This window comes from Gorilla gorilla, chromosome 2 (assembly GCF_029281585.2).
Source record: "Gorilla gorilla gorilla isolate KB3781 chromosome 2, NHGRI_mGorGor1-v2.1_pri, whole genome shotgun sequence".
Taxonomy (NCBI): Eukaryota; Metazoa; Chordata; class Mammalia; order Primates; family Hominidae; genus Gorilla; species Gorilla gorilla.
The window spans coordinates 18,584,099-18,605,864 of NC_086017.1; the positions used below are offsets into that span (position 1 = coordinate 18,584,099).

A 21,766-nucleotide genomic window follows, 5' to 3' on the forward strand; every position below is an offset into this window, starting at 1 on the left:
ATCCTGTTAGCTTCCCAAAGAGCAAGGACTGGCTGGTGTTGACCCTCTTCGTGCATGTCCCAGCAACACTGAGCAATGCTTTGCAGTCCAAAGATGATACTATCTTCAGTCTCCGGGTAGTGCTGAAGACCTTGTGCTAAATCCTTAGACTTTGAACATGGACATTTCAGTGCAAGCCTCTCTTCTCCCAGAACCTCTAGACAATGCTAGCTCATTCTATTGTGTGTGTATGCGCGTGTGTGTGGCTATGTGGCTACTGCAGCATGGAGGAAGAAGAAAGTGTGTTATAAAGAGACAGAGTGGATCTGTGGCCTTTGAGAGGGCTCCTGCTGTATCTCAGTAAGTACAAAAATGTGCCTGGAAACTTAAAAGGTGCCCCATCATGCACTCAGCTGGCCAGTCCCTGTCAGTAAACCTCTGATCAATAGTGTCCTGTATTTAGTGACTAAAGGTATTTCTTAGACGTGGTCATGTCCTAACCTCAAGGCTGAGAGGACATTTGAGAACATGTTCACTAGGTAAGAAAAACCTCCGACACCTCTAGTGAATTTCTGTTTTAAATAAAACATAACAACCTGCAGCTACAAGGCATCATTTGTGCCTTTACAAAGTAGGGATATATTTTCACTGCTGTTACTTTTTGCCAAATAGAGACATCATCTCTTGCAGTAAAACTGAGTAAGAAAATCATGATATCCCTCTCAAGCAGTGAGCCACATAGAGAAACAAAAGCTCTGAGAGGCAAGAGATTCCAAGGAATTCATCCATCAAGCTGGCCTTCTCTGAATTCATCTGTTGAATTTTTTTATTTTTATTTTTTAAAGTTCATTGGTTTTTAGTACATTCTCAAAATCGTGCACAATCACCACTAATTTCAGAACATTTTCATCACCCGAAAAAGAAACCCCAAACCCTTAGTAGTCATGCCTCATCTCTCATAGCCTCCAGGCCCTGGCAAACGCTAATCTATATTCGCTGTATATAGATTCGTCCATTTTAGACATTGCATTTCAATGCAATCAGACAATATGTGGTCTTTTGCACCTGGCTTCTTTCACTTAGCAAGTTTTCAAGGCTCATCCATGTTGTGGCATGTGTCAGTACTTCATCTCTTTTTAGAGTCTAATAATGTTCCATTGTGTGGATAGACCACATTTTATTTCCCATTCATCAGTTGGTAGACATTTGGGTTGTTTCCACTTTTTGGCTATTACAAATAATGTTGCTATGAACATTGGTGTACAAGTTTTTGTGTGTATGTACGTTTTCATTTCTCTTGGGTAAATACCTAGGAGTGGCATTCCTGGGTCATATGGTCACTCTACATTTAACTTTTTGAGGTACTGCCAAACTGTTTTCCAAAGCAGGTGCACCATTTACATTCCCACCAACAATTTAAATTTCTACCAGTTTCTCTACATCCTCACCGACACTTGTTGTTGTCCATCTTTTTATTGTAGCCATCCTAGTGATTGTAAACTGGAATCTCATTGTGATTTTGACTTGCATTTCCCTAATGAATAATAATGTTGAGTATTTTTTCATGTGCTTATTAGCCATCTGCATATCTTCTTTGGAGAAATGTCTATTCAAACCGTTAGCCCATTTTTTAAATTGATTTATTTTTCTCCTTATTGTTGTGTTATAAGAGTTATTTATATATTCCAGATACAAGTCCCTTATCATATATATGACTCGCAAATATTTTCTCCCATTCTGCAGGTTATCTTTTCACTTTCTTGATAGGGTCTTTTGAATCACAAAAGCTTCAAATCTTGATTAAGTCCAATTTACCTATTTTTCCATTGGTCGCTTGTGTCTTTGGTGTCATATCTAAGAAACCACTGCCTAATTCAAGGTTACAAAGATCTATGCCTATGTTTCTTTCTAAGATTTTATAGTTTCAGCTCTTATATTTAGATCTTGGATGCGTTTCGAGTTGATTTTTGCACATAGTGTGAGTAAAGGTCCAACCTCATTCTTTTGCACTTGCATATCATTGTCTCAGCGCCATTTGTTGAAGACTCTCCTTTCTCTATTGAATTGTCTTGGGAACCTTGTCAAAAATCAATTGACCGTAAGTATAAGTGTTCATATCTGTACTCTTTATTCTACTCCGTATGTCTATCCTTAAACCAGTAACACACTGAGCTGATTACCTTTATCGTAAATTATGAAATCAGGAAGTGTGAATCCACCTACTTTGTTCTTTTTCAAGGCTTATTTGGATATTCTGGGTCCCTTGCATTTCTTTATGAATTTTGGGACTAGCTTATCAATTTCTGTAAAGAAGCCAGCTATGATTTTCATAAGGATTGCACTGAATCTGTATGTCAGTTAGGATAGTATTGCCATCTTAACAATACCGAATCTGATCCATGAACACAGCATGTCTTTCCATTCATTTAAGCCTTCTTTAATTTCTTTCAAATTTTGTAGTTTTCAGTCTTGCGCTTGTTTTGTTAAGTTGATTCCTATTTTATTCTTTCTGATGTATTATAAATGGAATTATTTAACTTCGTTTTCATATTGTTTGTTGCTAGTATAAAGAAATACAATTCGTTTTTGTATATTGATCTTGTATCTTGAAACCTTGCGGAACTTGCTTATTAGTTCTAATAGCTGTGTGTGTGTGTGTGTGTGTGTGTGTGTGTGTGTGTGTGTGTGTGTGTTCCTTAGGATTTTCTATATACAAAACGGTGTCATCTGCAAATAGTTTTACTTCTTCTTTTCCTATCTGGATACATTTATTTCTTTTTCTTTCCCAAATGCTTCTTAAACATTTTTAACCCAAGCTCTAATAGGTCCGCTGTGCCAGATGGTCTTACAAGGGAATCTCCTTCTCCTAGGGCTACCCTCTGACAAGCTGGTCCCCAAGGACCCCAGCATTTGTTCGCTTAAAGGCAAATACACTTTGAGGTCAGGAGGATCTTAGCACCACCCTCCCCATCTGAGGTCCCAACCCCACTGCTTACCCCAAGTCCAGAACACTGGACTTCCTGACCCAATTGGTCACCAATCCTATATTTACCGCTTTTCACAATATCCCAGAATAAAGAAGTAAAAATATACTGGAGTGAAATTACAAGTCCAGGAGAAAAAACAAGCCACTCACTGCCCAGGGTAGCAGTGGGTTCAGGGTGGTAGAAGTACGTGTAGGAGGCCAGGGCGTTGTCTGGTGGCTGAGTCCCCTATCATCTTCCATCATGGAGGCCACTCTCCACCCCACTGAAGCCACCCCAAGTTGTGGAGGGATATAAACTGATAGGTACCTTATACACAAACATACGCCATCACCTAGGAGCAGAGCACTTATGCCAGCACAGCCTGAGCCTCAGGCTGCAGCCCTGGCCCTGGCTGGTGGGTCACGCCGTGGATGGCTGGGAGCAGCTCCTCTGGCTGGAGCTGCGATGGCTCAGGACAAAGGAGGACGAGTTGCTCTTTTTGCTGGCACTCGTCTCTCCCAGGCGTTTGCCCTTCAGGTAGCTGGCGGAGCAGCACAGGAAGCGCTGCACGAGTTCGTGGAAGAGGTGACCCGTGAACAGCATGTAGATCCAGGGGTTGCAGCAGCTGTTGAGGCTGGCCAGGAGCATGACGATGATGAAGGCCGAGGCTGAGGGGGTGGGGGCAGGAGAAAGGAGAAAAGGGCATTAATTAACACTAGGGCCACTTCCAGACCTATCTGACTTAAACACCATTTCCTGAGCGACAGCCTTGTCCAAGTACTACATCCCGAATCACAAGATGAGGTACTAAAGAGGCAAAGTTTGTCTTCCTTCTCCCTCCTTGTCCTGGACATGCCCTCAGGCTGTCCTCCAAACCCTCCCCACCAGGCTTAGCCCAGGCTTGGAACTGTCTCTGCCTTTCTCTCACCAGCAGCTTTCCCACTGCCTACCTCCCTCAGCAGAAGCTGAATCCATCACAGCCACCTTTTCATGCATCACTCACCCAACGAGTGTTGAGTGCCTACAACTTCGAGTGTCTGCAAGCACAGTACCCAAAAGCTGCCACACCTAGTTTGCACGCTAGCCTCACCAACGCCTAGTTACTTGAAGTCCCTAAGAAGCTTCGGTTTCCTAATCTTTAAATGGGCATAAGGAGAGTGCCCAAACCTCTGGGGACTGCTGCAAAGATTAAAGAGTGCCTGGTACACAGTGGGTGCCCAATAAATGATGGCTGCTATCACGACCATGTGCCGGGCAAATCAATCAAATAAAATGAGAAACACCACAATGCAGACATCTTGTGGGTTAGGTAGGCACCGGAAGGGGGTGCCACTCTGAGAGTCATGGCCGGCCCCACAAACGGGGCATGTGAGCTGATTCCCAAAGATGCCTATGGTTTTTCCAGGCAGAGCAGGGAAGAAATGTGCTCCAGGCAGAAGGAATGGCACCGGCAAAGGCGTGGCAGCAAGAAAGTGTATGACATCTTCATGGCTGATCAACTGAAAGCATCTCCATGAAGCTGTGCCTAAGAGCACTGCTTCAGCATGACAATAAGACTCATGCAGGAAAAAGAAAGTGACATGGAAGTTATCTGAAGTACTCTGTAAAGGCTATTATACTGAGGACTCATGGAGGTGCAGGCAAAGTTAATGATCAGAAATCAGCTTCAAGACATTGCTTGTCACAAACTGAAACTTCAAGAGGGAAGAAAAAAAATCCTAATTCTAGGTACTTCCAAGCACGGGGATGAAAATCTGCCTTCTTTCAATGGCCTTAAATCTGAACAACCAGACATCTCCTGATGACAGACAAGGCCAGGCAACATCTCCAGAAACCCACAAGGAAAACAACTAAGAATTCTGTTCAGCCACCTCCTTGTGTGTGAAGGCAACTGCAAGAAGGCTGGGAAAATCCACTAGTCTTCTTTCTGTCTGCTCTGCAAAATTTTTTGACAACTCTAGAGTTCAGAGCTAAATCCAGGGAAGGACTCTTCACTGGGGATGCTTGAGAGGTGCAAAATCTAGATGTGGCCACTGATGAAGAGAACAGAGACGTTTGTCAGCGAAGTCTTCAAGCACCAAGGGAAGAAAGGCAGTTGGTTGTTGGTAAGTCTACATGAGTGGCTCTCAAAGTGGGCCCCCCTCCCAGAGCGACACATCACATGGGAACTTGCTGGAAATGCACGTTCTCAGGCCCCACCCCAGAATTACCCTCTGGAGGTAGGGCTCAGGAATGTTGTAATTCTAACGCACCCTCAAGGTTAAGAACCACTAGTCTAATTAATTGGTGCACCTGTTGGAACAAGAGCAAGCTACGATAGACAGAAAACAAAATTCTTGCAAAAGAGAGTTTTTAGAAAGCAAAGAATGGAAATTTAACTCTTAGTACTAAAATAATAAAGAATAGAAAGGAGGAAAAGTGAAAGAAAAACGATCAATATTACTAAATTCACTGGTTTTAACAAAAAATATTTTGTTAAGAAATTTGCTTTGATTTGGATGGATAAGAAGATGAATTTAAGTTTAGAAACTCTGATGGAATATTTCACCAACAAAATTGAAATTCACCCACAAGACTAAAAACAGAATGTCTTAGAAATAATGAAAGAGGCAAAAATCAACGTGCAAAAGTCAATATTTACAATCTACCAGCCACAAAGGGAAGGACATAGGTGTATAAAGCTTTGCAATGAGGTAGAAGGAAACATCAGGGATGAAGTTCACAGAAAGACACTGTGTTTTGCCTAGTTGGACACAGTTATTTGGCACAATCTTATCTGTTCATTTAAGCTACTGGTCTCACTCTTTCCTCTTTGGATCTTTCAACTTTTTTATCCTATTTTTTAAAAAACTACAGAAACATCAACAACGAAGAAGAAAATAGTTAATGAATTCCTAAGTAGCCACCAATCCTTCTGCCTCCAAGAGGCTGGTCTGGGTGGGAGAAGTCTGGCCAGCGCCTCTGATCCCACCTGGTGGCCACAGACACGAGTGACCTCAAGTGGGTCCTCAGGGGATGAAGGGCCCTCTCTAAGCTGAACCTGCTCATGTCAAGTTACTAACACTAAGGGCACATTTGGCTGTTCTTAATTTGTCAATTAAGAACAATTGGGTGACTAATCCTAGTCACCCAAAGTCGTTAAGTTTCCAGGAACAGCACTTCAAAGCTCTACCATCAGGGGGAGATCTATTTGGAACACAAAGCAGGGACTATGGAGCATATTTCAAAGGGCTGAGGCAGCAGGAATAAAGGCCCACGGTTGAGAACAGCCAAGATCATTCAGGGACTTCCCGGGAGGCAAGAAGGGAAAAGGGGAGTTTCACAAGAGAAGAGTTTGGAAAGATGGTTTGGAACCAGACAGGAGGATCTTAAATCCAGACAGAGTCTGCCCACTTTACTGTATGGGCAATAGGGAGCCATTGATGGTTACTGAGCAGGTGAGCGACTACAGATTCCACTTCAACCTGCTTTCTGCACTTATTGTGTCTTGTATAGGCCATAGCATTCCCCTTTCTGATGGCTAGAAAGGCTGCACAGGATTACAGAGGACTTAGAACAGAACAAAGCACGGAAGATATTGTCCTTACATTTCACAATGTTACTTCCATGTGAGGATGTGACAATGTTGACCATCATAATCACTGCTCGAGCCTGCCCAGAAGAGTACAGTTTTCAAAGTAGCCTTACCCTCATTTTATAGATGAGGAAAGTAAAACTCAGAGAAGGAGAGTCACTTCCCCAAGGGCACACAGCAAGTCACCCTGTGTTCATACATAAAAGTAATGAAGACTGATTCCTTTTAAAAACAGGTTAGCATCCTCACAGGTCAGGTTGGTTCCAATTAGTGAATCCTGTCAGTCCCAAAGCCAAGACAGAAGCTGGTTAGGCAGTTTGCCTAATGTTATGATTTGAGGGACAGAGAGCAACTTCCCTGTTCCCAAAACAAATGTGGTCCACCACTGAGAGTAAGCAGTGCCCATTCCCCATTTTTGATGCTGTGGATGCTGTGGTGCCCCCTGAGTACCCATTCCTCTAGCTGCCCAAGAGCTGCCTGCCAAATGCTCACAGCTGAGCTCCTCTCTGGGCATTGCCTTTGGCCAAAAGGAGCTGCCACCACACCCAATGACTGCTTAGTGCAAATGTGCAAAGGCCAGGCCCCATACCTTCATCCGGGCTTCTCTGAAGGGCCATGGCCACTCCCAGGCTCCCGGTGAGACTGGCCTCCCTCCGCATTTCCACACAGTGCAGCCACAATGATGTCAGCGCAGAGAGGAGGACCTATAAGTCCTCATGGGCCTGACTCAGAAAGGTCTGCTATGCAGCGAGCACCTTCTCCGGGGTCCCTCAGGAAAGGAAGCTGTTCACAGTGGGCGCCCCCTGGCCCCCTGGCCCACAGAAACACTGGCTGAGAGGCAGGGAGGAGAACCCAGGAACTCAGGATCCAGATGCAAAGTCCTGGGGCCTGGATCCCCCTCCCACCTAATCACTCTCTGAACTACATCTGAGTGAACTACTGCCTGAGCCTCAGTTTCCTTATCTGTAGCATGGAGGCGGCACTCATAAGGCTATTGAGAAAATGAAAAAAAAAATTAAAGATCGTGTAAAAGGGCTTTGTGACTGGCAAAGTGTTTATTCAAGTAATTATCATTAACATTAGTATTAATATTAGTATTAATATTAATATTAATGTATGTGAGGTATGACCAACTATAGCAATTCTTTAAAATCCAAGTTTGAAGACTCCCAATCCCAGAACAATTAAAGAAATTATCCTTAGCCCATTTTCCCAACACTTCTCAAAAGTTAAAAAACAAGAAGCAAAAAAAATCAAACCCCAGAGCCCTCGGATTGAATTACTTGGCAAGAAAGGAACTCTAGACAGTCCATTCTGGAAAAACTTATTCTACCAGCGACCTAGAAATCCAAAAGGGAAGGTTGCTGCCACTGTGGGCAGGAGCAGGATCTTAGGGTCTTCGCTGGAAGAGCCAGTTCTAATCATGCGTCTCCCACTTTCCTGCCATAAAAATCACATCTTGCCCCACGATCGAGTCCTGAGCGTGTGCCAGACTGCAAACTTACTCTCTCCCATCCTTGCCAGGAAGGGAGGATGAAGAGGAGGTGCCGTCCACGCGGACTCCGCAGGGGCTGCTGGCCTCACACTTACGGCATTTCTTGGAGGAGGAAGAGGTCAGACATCCATCCTTTCATTCTGCCTCCACTCCCTGCCATGCACTGAGTAGGTGCGAGGATCTAAGTGGAGTCCCTGCCCTCAAGTGATTTCCAGACTCAGGATGAGAAAGAGAGACTTAAAAGACCAGCAGAATATTGAACAGGGGGTAAAGCATTTGGGGAAGGGGCTGCTGGGCACAAGGGCTGGGGACTAGGGGTGGTTGCACACAAGTGCAGTCTCTTGTGTGCCAAGCGGGGGACATGAGCAGAAACAGCCACACACCAAACGCCAACATCCCCTGCTGGGCAAATCTGTGCCTGGGAGAATCAACTCTGCATTTCTACTTGGCACCATGATTCATGGAGGGGTGGGAGGCAGAGGTCCACGTTCCATCCTTCCCAGCCTGGCTTTCCTCAAGCCCCAAGAACTCCCCTGTTAGGATTTCCCGGCACTCTCTCCACCCCAGCACTGAAACCCCAAATTAGCCCAGAACAGCTGACGGGCAGCTGGCCACGGCCTCTCTGGGCTGTGCTGTTCCTGAGGCTACTGGCACGTTTCATATGACTCAAAGACATGTGGCCAAGATCGGCTGAGTCAAAGCAAGCCCATCAACTTTACAAAAGGCCCGCACTTGAGAAACCAATCATTTGCCACAAGGCCTCCCCAGAGTACCAGGAATTCAGATGTAAGTCCCTTATTCCTATAGGACTGTGCGGGCATCTGGGAACAAAACTATGGAAGGCCCTTTCTTAAGAAAATGATTTTTGAATGTATGCTTATAGAAAGATTGAGTCTCAATATATACTACAGGGTGCCTTCTTAGAAAAGACCATTGTTTTACAACTGTGATTTTCCTAAAAATCACAGATGTGTGATCACCCCGTGTAGTGCAAGGTCTGGGTGAAGAGCCAAACGGGTGGGCTACAGAGTTGAAAATGGGTTTCTCTGACAGCACTGCTCCAATCTGGTAGGTGTGCTGGACTCACTGGGCTGGGCCTGAGAATAACCACATTCTGGAAGAAGACAAGCCAGGGCCTTCCTGCAAACGACCAGCCCTTCGCTACCCTTCAAGGAATGACAAGGCCCTCCATCCAATCTGGGCCACACGTGTAAAGGCAAACAGTGAGTGTTGGTAAAAGGTAATATGTTAAAGCTTTGCTGCTCAAAGTGTAGCCAATGGCTGGCTACAGGGCATCTGATAGGCGTCACCTGTTTCCTTGTCAAAACTGCAAACTCTTGGGGCCCCACTCCAGACCTACTGAATCAGAATCTGCATTTTAACAAAATACACATTAAAGTTTAAGCAGCTTCCTTCCAACTAGCTCAAATCGTATAGATAGGAAAGAAGAAATGAATAAAGTAACTGTCCACCATTCTTGATCTCAATGTGGAATGTGCATCTGCTTCTTTGCATAGTAAGCTCCTACTCACCCCTCAAAAACCTTTTCAAATGACACTTCCCCTCTGAAACCCTCCTGATTTCTTCCCAGGGAGACAGATCAACTAATGCCTTCTCAGGGTATTTGCAGTACTTGGTAAATAAATAGCTCTATAACAGCATCACCCCATCATATTGTCATTATTTTTTGATACTCTTTGGCTGGGGACTGTGTCTTATTGGTGGCTCCGTCCTTAGGCTGCTAACAGCTACTGGAAAATAGGAAGAGTTCAATAAGGAGCTGAATTGAACTGAAGCATGAAATTAGCAGGCAAGAGGTCCTGATAAATCAGCCACCACTGTCAGTATGTTGGAAGGGCTACAAATAATTTCCCTGCTCAACCACAGGATATGGCCTCCCAGTAAGGTGACTGGACTCAAATGCAATTCCCTCTGGGAAAATTAAGTTCACCCTCAGATATGGTCAGGTGGAGAGAAAGGGAGAGAAACAGAATGTGCAAGAGTGCTGTTGGGGTGGGAGATATGGGCCGGGAGGGCAGAAGCCCACAGTCTCAAAGCATCTGACTAAAGAGCAGGAAGCCTTAGCTCCTGGCTGAGCACAAAAGGAGATACTGGCAGAGGCTGCCCCTCAGTGCAGGAATCAGGAGTAAGGATTTGGGCTTTGGGGCTGGGACACTGGACACCACCTGGTTACACCTCTCTCCCACCCATACCTTAGACAAGACCCAGCCTAGGGTACCTCTAAACCAGAGCTAGAACCTTCCAACTGGTCTCCCGCCTCCTCCAGGTGAGACAATTGTTTCTCTTTCAATACTCTTGTTCCCAGCATCCTTGGACTTGCCACCATGCGCCAACTGAACCTGCAGCCCCTTTGCTAAAATGCTAGGCCTGTACCCAAAATGACTCCCCCTCCATCAGCTATGCTGACTTGCACCAGCAGGATATTCCACCCTCTATACAACCTAAGTCCTATTCTGAACTTCAGAAACCTGAGATTCTGAACCCCAGAAACCTGAGTTGTGGGCAGGCTCAGCCCCACACCCGAAGTCAGCACTGCCGCTCCATCTGACACTAACCCAGCAGAAACTGTGGGTGTCCCTCCCAGAGGTCTGTGGGTGTACCCAGAACTCTGTGATCAACCTTGACCACACTGTCCCACATTTATGCATGTCAGCAGCTGGCCGCAGGAGGGCGAGGGCTTGGGAGGGCCCCTTGCCAACTCTCTTCACTTGGGGGTTGACAGATGAAAGCAGAGATTGTGTGGACAGGAGCCTGCAGAGGCATCAGTAACTGTTTTTTGGAGTGAATGACTTAGCATTCAGAGGAAGAAGCCCCACAAACTGGGAAAACAGGGATGGTTTCCTGAAAGGGGCACTGGATGAGGCTGCCATGTTCAGCTGTTCAGGCTGTGCACTGCAAAGCTCCTAGGAACGCCCTGTTCGTAGACCATGAGGTAAAAGGCATCCCCTGGAGTTGTGCCACACAGCAGCCCACACAATGGACTCGGGCTTCAAAGGATGGGAATCCGTGGAAGAAACTGGGGTGGGTGTTCCCATGGCAGGAACAGTATTAGCAAAGGTGCAAAGACAGCAAGGCCACAGGAACTTGTGGAAAGCGGCAAATCATCAGGCCTGGCTGGGGGTACACAAGGCAGGCTGGCCAGATACCAGGGCAACAAGAGAGTACTCACTGCCAGGTATTAGTTTAAAAAGCAGAACAAGGGGTCTAAGCCAGCAGTTCTTAACCAGGGATGACTTTGCCCCTTAGTGAACTTTTGGCAATGTCTGGAGACAGTTTTGGTGGCCACAGTTGGCAGGGAGGTTGCTAATGGCACGTAGCACGTAGAGGATGGGAATGCTGCTAAATATCCTACCATGCACAGAACGACTCCTCCCTGACACACATACACACACGCCAAAGACTATTCAGCCTAAAATGTCAATAGTGCCAAAGTTGAAAAAATCGTGCTGCAAACCAAGAAGGTGAAAATGGAAAGAGAAACAAAGTGCCAACCTGAGGCATGTGGTGCAGCTGAGATTACAGAACTGGTGGACACAGGGAGGATGACAGGGGCATGGCACTGAACCCAGAGGGCTGGGAGGGCAGTGCCATCAGCAGATGTGTACCTAGGTGTGTGTGTGTAGGTGTTGCAGGAAGAGCCCAAGATGTCAGGACCTTGGGGCCAGATAGTGGGGGAGGGCTCAGCTTCCATGGATCTGAGGCAGGTCCAGCGATCTAACAAGCGCCCAGGAGATCCCCAAGCCAAAGGTGTAGATCATCGGGAAAACTGCTGGCCTGGGGCGGCAGGGGTTGGGGCAGTCATGCAGTGTGTCAGTCTCTAGTGTAAGATGGCTAGGTTCCAATCCCAGCTCCATCACTTACTCAGCAGTGATCGTGGGCAGGTCACACCTCTCTAAGCCTCAGTTTCTTCATCTGTAGAAAAGCCATGATGGGCCCCTTCCTTGCTGCATTAGGGTGAGGAGCAGAAATGGCCTGGGCACAGGCCTTGCTCACAGTGGGCACTCAGCCAGTGGTGGCTGCTGTTACCAACTGATCCCACTCCTCCCTTCACCAAAGCTGAGGCCCAGAGAGGGTGTCAAGTTCCATTATGAGCTGTTGTCCCCATTGCTCAGATGGGAATGGCAGAGGTCCAGAGGCCATCAAGAGACATTGCCCCAAATGACACAGATGGCAACAAGACCAGGTCCCAGAAGGAGACTGGCTACTTCCCAGTACTGTCTCCTGGGGCTGGGGGCTCTGGCAGGTGGGGTCAGGTGTACAGGGTCTGGCTTCAGCCCCTGGGAGGGAGCCCTGTGGGGTTGCCTTTGCTTCCAAAAGTTGCCAGGGCAAGGTGGTAAGGTCAGCAGGTGGGCCAGTGCCTCAGGTCACACCCAGACACGCCAGCCCCGGGCCACAGACCTGATCCAGCCTCCACAGACAGTGTGATGCAGCCAGGGCACCTGCTAATCTCCTCCTGATCCAAGGCCCTCCACAACCCCTCCTCCCCTCCTCACCCCTCCCGAAACCCACACAGACAGCCATCAAATGGAAAAATGATGTAGCAGGGCCTCACCCAAGAGGCTGGTTTGGGGTTAGCTTTTCTTTGAGTTTTTTGATTTTGGATTTTTGTCTTTTTAGCTGTTATTTATCAAACCTTTGAGGGGAAAAGAAGTGAAATCACCGCAGGGCAGAAATCCTAAGGGAAAACATTAACATTAGCTAAGAACATAAAAGAACACACAATTACTTAATCATATAAGAGTCTGAAGTTAACTGTCCATCTAATTGTGATTTGTACCCAGAAGGGCCGAGCTTGTGCACTCTTCACGGCCCAGAGTGAACATCCTGTCCAAGCTTCTCCTGCCAGCCCACGATGCTCTCCACATCACTGGGTCATCTCAAGAACAAGCCCCTCCAAAGGGCCTGGCCCCCCACACCTCGGGCACAGCATTCATGGAAAGGAAATGTGTACGGGACATGCCCGAGGGTCCTCAGTCCCACAGAAACAGGGAGGGGCTGGGAAGCTCATTCTACAGATGGGGAAATAGTTCAAACCAGGCCTCCTGTGCCTGTCAGCCTTCCTCCCAGTCCAACGCTCCTGACAGATGTTTGGTTGCCCCAGTGATGGGGCGCTCCTTTCTTTTCCAGGTTGCCAGTTCTGTTTTGGAGAGCTACTTAGAAAGTCCCTATTCCTCCTGAGTCCAGCTCTTCATGCGCATCCCTGCCCCGTCTCACTCACCTCTCTGCTCCCATTTTCCACGTATTTGGCAAGCACTGGTTGAGCTATCAATGACTGTGCAGCCTTGTGCCAGGCATCCCCTGGAGTAAAAGGCATCCCCTGGAGTTGTGCCACAAAACAGCCCACACATCGGACTTGGGCTTAACAAGTAGGGAACAGGACAAGCAGCGTCCCTGCTGTGATAGGGCTCACAGTCCACCTCTCCAGCCTTAACAAGCTTCTCTCCCACCTCCCAGCCTCCCTGGACACACCACCTGCTGTCCACTCCCATTCCCTCCACCCAGGCTCAAGACAAGAATCCCCATCTTGTCCATCAGGAAGGGGCCATAGGTCACACCATTTAATCCTCACAACAACCCCAGGCAGTGAGCTGTGCTATCCTTATTACATGGAGGAGGAGGCGGAGGATCAGAGCAGGTAAAACAACTGGCTTAAGGACACTGGACTGGGCGTTTTACCAGGGAGATGCTGGAAGGAGAAGACTAGAGACAGAGACCCCAAATCCTGTCCACCGCACCCAACCAACATCAACCAACCCTAGAAATGCAAACAGCCCCACTCTACCAAACTCCCTCCTTATCCTCATCTCCTCCCTCAGAACTGCCCCAGGGTCAGAGCCCCTGCAATCAGCATAGAAAATGCCACTGGGTTCAAGGGAAAAGGCTGGTGCCAAATCTTTGGCTTTGGAATTTAATTCTGAAAGATATATAAAGGGCTTGTCAAACCCTGCATGGGGCATCCAGTCTCACCAGCCTCACCAAGTCAGCACCCGACAGCATCCGGCTGCTTTGAAGAATGGATCTCATTAAATTACCCAGATGCTCCCATTGGCTCTTTCTTCTGAATCATGGAAATATTTAAACTCAAAGATTTCCTCTTTGGTTCTTATAACAAGTAACCACGTGTAGAGCTTGTCTATACACAGAGAGACTATTATTATTAATAGTATTATTACTATTATTGTAATAGTTTTATTTTCCTTTTCTTCTCCCTACTGCCTGCTTTATCCCAGTTTCCTTATATCTATTTTATCTTGTTAAGGTACCTAAATTTTTGTCCACCACTGCACATTACTTTTGGAACAAGGTGAGCTTTAAACCCATAAAGGCAGCCCTTGGTATTTGTGAAGGCATATGAGGGAATGAAGTTGCTCAAGGGAGAGATGGAAAAGAGAGAGCAAATGCTGAAGCAGAGAGGGACTTCGGGTCCCTGGGCCACCACATCTGCAGCCACCAGAAGCGTGACATTCCACCCACTCTGGCAGCCTTGATGGGTGGCCATTGGCTAAGCTTCCGTACCTCCCTGGGGTTTTCATGATAAAGCAGGAACATACCCACGGGTGCCCCACCTCTCCTGCCTCCCTGTGAGCCTGCTCCACCTGCAAGCATCCCTGGATGGCATCACACTGTTAGCCACAGGCTTCAGTACTGGCTCCTCAGGTGATGAGTGGAGTAAGGGGCCCTGGTCTAGATATTTCCGCATCTAAATTCTGTCCTCTTGGAGAGGAAAGTGGGGCTGTGCATTAATTCCACTTTTCCAATAATAACCTCTTGAGTAGCTTGAGTGTGGTTCTCTTTTATTCCTTCCTTAACACTTGCTGGTGGCCTCTGGATTGAGAGGTATCTCCAAAGTGATGCAGACACCATGTCCACCTGCCGGCTGCAATCATCCAAATTAAGGCCAAGTGGACACACGGCTGGTGTGTTCTAACTGAGCTCGCAGCCACTCTGATCCCTGCATCCCCGAGGCCTGGGCATGATGTGGCCAGGCTGGTGGTGGCCAGAGTCCACGTCATCACCTCTGTGTTTGATGAGGTGCTCACATCTGGACTGGGCTCCTGCTCCTGGCTGTGTGCTTGGGGCAGCGGGGAGGTCCCGGCTGCAGCAGCATCATGAATCCCTGCCGGTCTGTGTTTGGATTCTTCTCAGCACCTGAGACAGAATGCTGAGGAGGACCAAGAGAAGCCCTGGGTTTTTCATGCAACACCCACCCTTCCCTGTGAATTCCTAAAGAAGCAAAGGGAAGTAGGACCTGAAACTCTTAAAGTCCTCTTCTTTCCCTGCCCCTTGGGCTTCAGCAGGAGCCCGTCTCTACTGAAGGTCTGGTCCCCAGGAAAACCCTCAGAGGACCACAAACACTCAAGAGGCCTATGACCTCCACTCTGGCCAGGATCTGTGTGTGTCTGTTTTTTTCTCTCTCTTTTGCTTCTAAGACAAAGAAATCAATTGTTGACGTGCTTTTAAAGTGTAGAAAAGATCTAAACTTCGCTTCACGGTACGTGTGACGTGTTGACCACACACTCTCCTTCTTTAGGGAGGACACACAGTGAGAAGAGGAGTGCAAGTGTCGGGGCTGAAAAGCAGGAAGCCACAGAGGAGGGAGCTGGGAGGAAAGGGAAGGAGAAAAATCACCAGAGACTCAAGACATGAATGGGAGAGGCGAGGGGACCCCAAGGAGAGAGGAGTGGAATGTCTGTTGAATGAATTAACTGAATGCTGAAATGTCCTCATTCTAAAAGCAAGACTCTAAGGCTCAAGGGGAATAAAGAGATCTCTCATCTAACATCCCAAAGCTAGTAAGGGCTGGAGGAGGACTAGACCCCACATCTCTCCAGTATCTACTCCAAAGGGTGCTGGTTTCACTTTCTTGATAGTTGGTGTTCGAGCTCCTCAAGACCTGGATCTGGTTTCTTCAGATCTGCCCAGGAAACAGGTGAGGCCTAAGGCCTTACTTAGAGACTTCCACTGCTGGCTTTTTCCCAACCCCACTCCCTCATCATGTGTCCTTCATACGAACCCTGGCACAGGGAATGTCAGCTCTGCCTCTGACTTGCTGTGTGACCTGGTGCAAGTGCCTTCCCCTCTCTGGGCCCTAGAACCCTCTCTGTAAGTTGTTACCAGGGGCCACAGGTGTTCAGTAAATATTGAATAACCAGTGTCTTGGCCACGAAAGCAAACACTGAGCTAACTGGGAGGGTTCCATAAAGCCTGGAGTCTGTGATTTTCAGAAAGGACCAAAGCAAAGTTACCAAACTGAATGAAAGCAGCTGGCACTGAGACTTCAGCTTCCCAGGATGCATGTATTTGAGACTATTGGGAGCAGTAGTAACTGCACACAGAAATGGGACATTTGCAGTGTCTGGAGTGCAGAAAGGGTGAAAGCAAATCCTTTGGTCTTTCTTTACAAACATTTGAAGTCCCCAGCATCCAGCAAGCGTTATGGGATTGCCTTCAAACAAAAACTTATAAATCATTCACCACCAGCAATCACCCCCTCCTGGTCTTTCCAAATGAGCTACTGGAAAGGGGTTGGGGGGCAGGGAGTGACAGGAAGCTGCCTGGTGCTCTGTGCCTTGGGGACAGCCACCCAGCACCAGCCACAAACCCCAGAGCCCTAGGGTGCCTCTGTTCCTCCAAGCTTCCTCCCCAGGTCGCCCTCTTCTATGCCCTCCTCTTAGCTTTCTGGCATAGGCCAAGAATGGACAATTGCCCCACCCTCAGCCTTGTCCTCAGCAGTCCTCCAACCTGGAAGGCACATTCCCCGCCTACAGAAATCACTCAGCCTCCCCCTCAAACTTGAATGTCCCCCTCAAGGCTTTCTTCTCTTTCCTCCAAGTGGAAGTGAAGTCTCAGTCCTGGGCGCTGTCCTCCCTAAGCCTGCCCACCGCTCCTTGCAGTACTCACCTCTCTGCATGGAGACTCATCACCTCCACTCGATGAGGAGCTCAGGGATTTGTCTTCACCTCTCCCTTGGACTCCTCTGCCCCCCAACACCCCCTTCAACTACTAGGTGCTTGGTTGGACAAATCGTCCACCCCTGCAAGGCTGTCCTTGTCCAAACCAGACTTCTTGGCTTCAGCTGGATTTCTTGAACTTAAAGTGGAAGTTCATCTTAATGTGAACTTAAAGTTGAAGGAGCTTGAGCTTGGCCAGGGGTTCCAAACTTACCTCCACCACCTCCTCCTAACCACGTGGGAAAGCAGATGGAGTCCCTTGAACCTGTTTCCACCACCACAGTAAACCATACAGCCCAGATGCAGCCCAAGGACTGTGCTAAGGACTTTAACTGCATTTTCTCGTGGCATTTCCCTATGCCTGGTGACGGTTGGTACTTTTATCCTTATTGCCACCTTACAGAAGAGAAAGTGGAGGCTTAGGGAGGTTAATTGCCCTAAGTCACTTGGTCAAGGGATGATAGAGCAGTGACTCTGTGGGATTTCAAACCCGCTTATCCCCCAGGAAGTCCACAGACCCCTGGACATTCTGAGGCAGCAAGATAAGGGCCTCCCCCAGCCACCAGGCTCCCTCCTCCTGGGTCTCCCAGCCCTGGCTACCTTCCTTGGGCGCGTTGGCATCCCAGACGCTCCACATCTGCACGAAGAAGAAAGGCGTCCAGCACACGATGAAGGCCAGCACGATGATGAAAGTCATCTTGACCGTGCGGATCTTGGCCTTAGAGATGAGCTTGACGCTGCTGACACGCGCCAGGGCCACGCGCCCCCCATCGCCAGCCGCCGCGCCCTCTGGCGCCTCGGCCGCCGCCGCTGCAGCGGTCTTGAGCCTCAAGTTCTGCCAGATCTTGAAGCTGATAAGGCCGTAGCAGGCAGCGAGCACGATGACCGGCACGATGTAGACAGCTAGCGTGATCCACGTGATGTAGGCCTTGGGTCCCCAGGGCTGGATGAAGACGGCCCAGCAGTCGAAGACGCCGTCAGCTACCTCGCGCAGAGAGAAGATGTGCACCTGCGGCGCGCTGGCCACCAGGCAGCCGAGCCACGTGGCGAGCACTGCCAGGCGGTCGGTGCGGCGGCGCAGCGAGCGCAGCGGCTGGCAGATCGCCAGGCAGCGGTCCAGGGACATGAGCAGCAGCAGGTAGGTGGAGGCGAACATGCCCACCACCTGCAAGTACTTGACCAGGCGGCACAGCAGGTCGGGCCCGTAGAAGCGGAAGGTGATGTCCCACAGCAACTGCGGCAGCACCTGGAACACTGCCACCACCAGGTCGGCGATGCTTAGGTGCTTCATGAAGAAGAAGAGGCGCGAGTGCTTCTGGCGTGTGGTGCGCAGCGCCAGCAGCACACACGCATTCCCGCTCAGCGCCAGGAACAGGATGAGACACAGCACCGCCACCTCCACGCGCGCCAGGGCCTCGTTGCGCCGCGGGGGTCCGGCGGTGCGGTTGCCCTCGGCCCCCGGCGGCGCGGCGCTGGCGTTGACTGCCTCGGCGCTCCAGTTGGCTGCGAGCGCACCCTCCATGACCCTGGCGGCAGCGGTGCGCCCCGGCCTTCGAGCCCTTTACGGCTTGGCGCGGCTGGGCCGGATCCGGCGTGTCGGAGGGTGTAGGGGCGCCTGGGGCTCCACTCCTGGAGACTCCACGGACGGATCTGCTGAGTCCACCCTGAAACAAACCGGGAGGGCCGTGAGGAGACCGCCGCGTTTCTCTTCCGACGCGGGTAGGGCGTGCTTGTCCCACTCCCAGGAACCCAAGTCATCTGAAACAACGAGGCACAACCGCCGGCCTCGGGTTGCTCAGCCGCCACCCCAGAAATCCCCGTTGGAGGTACCTCCTCTGAGCCACTGCAAATGAGCGGGAATCCTCTACCAGCCACAAGCCCAGAGCCCCCAGCGTGCCAGTTCCTTGGGATGTTCAGCGGCTTCCACTGGGGGAGAAGGGAGGGTCAAAATCAGCAACGTTCCTCCGGGAGTGGGAATCTAAAACCAAATGACCTCCCCGAGGGAATCTCCAAACTACCTACTCGCCCCACGCTCCGACCCTCAGCATATCCACCTCCCGCGGGACCCCCAAACCAGCCCCTCTCCTAGTAAACATTAATTCAAGTACTTCCTCCGGAAATCCCCAAATAGCCACTTGCCTGGGAAACCCCAGCTCTGGTCCTTCCCCGTCTAACCCCCTTTTCTAAGACGGTCGGCCGTCACTCCCTGAACTTCCACAGCACCTGCTTCGGTGGAAACCCGGTTCTGCAGTCCCTCCTGGAGGAACCCCTGCCTCAAAGCCCAAGTTGCCCAAGCGCTGTTCCCAGACCCTGGCATAGACACCTCCCGCGGGGCTCCTCCCCGGCCCGGCAGCCGCGAAAGTTCTGGAACCCCTGACTTGCGCTTTGGACCCAGATAATCAAGGACTCTGAGTCTCAATCCCGAGAAGTCACTTTACAATCTCTCGGAACACCCCGCGCTCCTCCAGGAAAAAGGAGTGCGAGGCACCCCACCACCTCCACTCGGGTCCCGATGGCTCCACCGGCCCTAGCCATCCCGTCCACCCCTGCTTAGCACCCAGCTACCTGCACCGAGTCCGCAGGTGAACCTAAAGTTGACTCCCCCCGGGGAAGTTGCACGGCGACTGACGGCCCCAGTGACGCGTGCGCTCCCGGCCCGAGTTGGGATGGCCTGCCGGCTGCACCTAATGTGATGCTAAGCTAAGGTCTCTCACTGGAGCCTCGGTTGGAATCCCCTCGCCGCAGCCTGGCTGGTCGCTGGATGGGTACAGGAGGCGAGCGAGGAGCGCCTCCCAGGCTGCGCGCGCGGACAGCGTCTGGATGCGGCGCTGTGCGCTGGGGCTGAGGCTGCACTATCGCACGGGTCCGCTAGGGGGCGGGCGAGGCCAGCCGCGCAGACCCCTCCGGAGCGGAGCTGGTTCGCCCAGCGTTGGTCCCAGAGCCTTATCAAATGGGTTTATTTTGCAGTGGTTTAAAACTGCGAGAGGGAGGGAACTCGTAAATAACCCGCCCGTTTCTTCCTTTCTTGGTTTAGAAGCTCTTGACTCTGAGACACATAGGAGGCTTGAATAATAATGTTTTCCCCCGGGTAGATAGTGATGAAGTTACAAAAGCATTTAAACTGATTATTTCCCAAAAATGATGTTAATTTTCAGGCTTTTCTCTCCCCCCACACCTCCAGCTTGATGTAATGGCTTTAGCAGTGAACTCAAATAAGTCTTTGCTTTGGAATACTTTTGTTCCTATTCCCGTTATGAATTAGAAATGGCCTCTATTCTAAGCAGTGCTGGGAGAGGCTTTATTTTTTCGGTAGTTTTAGAGGAGATTCTGAAGCACAACACTCTGCCTTCATTTAAAGTGATTCTGCTTGTCTGCGCCCAAGAGCGGTTTCTGCCTCCTTGTCGCGCTTCGGAATTAAAATTCTAAATGATGCCAAAGGAAGATAAAATGTTAAAGACAGCTTCTCAGCCTCCCTGCCCCTTCTCTATTCTAAAATCATTTTTTGAAGTAATTTACAGTGGCCAAGAATTAAGGCAGAAAAAAAGGCCAGGATTCAAAAATAAACAGGGCTCTTTAAAATGCATTAAATGTGTATTTCCTCCTGACATTTCACTTCTCCGTCTTTTTATTATGTGGAGAGAATTGAGTTAGCCAAGGACTGGGTTTCCTTAATCCACAATTACAGCCCTATGCCGAGATATCCCAGGGGCCAACCTTACAGCACCTGGATCCCAGGGTTCTAGCTGAGTAATCATTCCAGAATGGGGCTGGGAATCTTGACAGCATTGCCAAGGGGTGGCAGGCAGCATTAATCAATATTAGTCAATAGTACCTGTCGGCCTCGAAAATTACAGATTAAAGTTACAGACGACTCAGGTGAGAATGAAGTGACCTTGGCAAGCCCCTTCTCTTTGGGACTCAGTCTCCTCATATGTAAAATGAGAGCACTGGTCAAGATAGCTAATGTCTGAGGTCCTGTCCCTCTGGTTTTCTGAAATTGTATAATCTGTGCAATCTAAGAGTTCAATCCTAGCAGGTAAAACACCCCTGCCTCACTCCACGGCTGGATGAAGGCAGATTTTTCCCTATGAGCCCCTGACTGGTAAATGTGAGAAGGAAAACTGGCCTGTAGAACCAAGCCTGCCCTTCTTTCTCCTGGAAGACAGCTGCTTTCTAGGGAGCAAGTTTACTGAGCCACTTCACCAAGGACAGACTCTTCTACCCTTTGTAGGGAAGCCTGCCTACCTGTGTGGTCCTCGCATAGCCCTGAGACAGCCTAATTCTGGATTCACCTAACAGGGCTATTTAGTCTCATGCAAAAGGTAAATTCTCTAATTTAGTCTTAATCTAAACAACAACAACAAAAGTAATAGTGTGATCCCCATTTCCTGTCTTTTGTTTTATTTCTCATTGTGTGCAGAAACCAGGCAGGAAATAGAGATGTCCCCTTGAAAACTCCTAACAATGAATAAGACATGCTCCTTCACCTTTGAGCTTCGGCCAGGGAGAAAAACACATATTAGGTTGGTGCAAAAGTAATTGTGGTTTTTGCTATTAAAAATAATGGCAAAAACTGCAATTACTTTTGCATCAACCTAATATTTGCAGTGTGACAACAATAAATGATGTTACAGAAGTGAGGACTGCTGGGGGCTGAGGTAATACTTGGGAGATCGTTTTACAAAGAGGTAGCTGGATTTCAGAGCTCCAGAATGAGTTCTCCAGGAAGCAAAGAAAAAAGGCATACTTCTCAGAGAGTGGTGCAGGGGAATCACTTTGG

General features: G+C 49.0%; 1 protein-coding gene across 2 annotated transcripts; it reads right to left on the bottom strand.

The window, feature by feature from the left end:
* Window positions 1-778: 778 nt before the first annotated feature.
* OXTR (oxytocin receptor) lies at window positions 779-19,962 on the bottom strand. Of its 2 annotated transcripts, XM_055382816.2 has the most exons (4): window positions 19,552-19,962; window positions 18,817-18,912; window positions 17,587-18,650; window positions 779-3,613 (listed from the first exon to the last, which is right to left on the bottom strand). In XM_055382816.2, the coding sequence occupies exons 3-4, from the start codon at window positions 18,506-18,508 to the stop codon at window positions 3,366-3,368; spliced, it is 1,170 nt and encodes a 389-aa protein (XP_055238791.1). In that variant the 5' UTR covers window positions 18,509-18,650; window positions 18,817-18,912; window positions 19,552-19,962; the 3' UTR covers window positions 779-3,365. The 2 variants fall into 2 exon arrangements, with proteins under 2 accessions (XP_055238791.1, XP_063559638.1); XM_063703568.1 differs by lacking the exon at window positions 18,817-18,912.
* Between the last annotated feature and the right edge of the window lie 1,804 nt (window positions 19,963-21,766).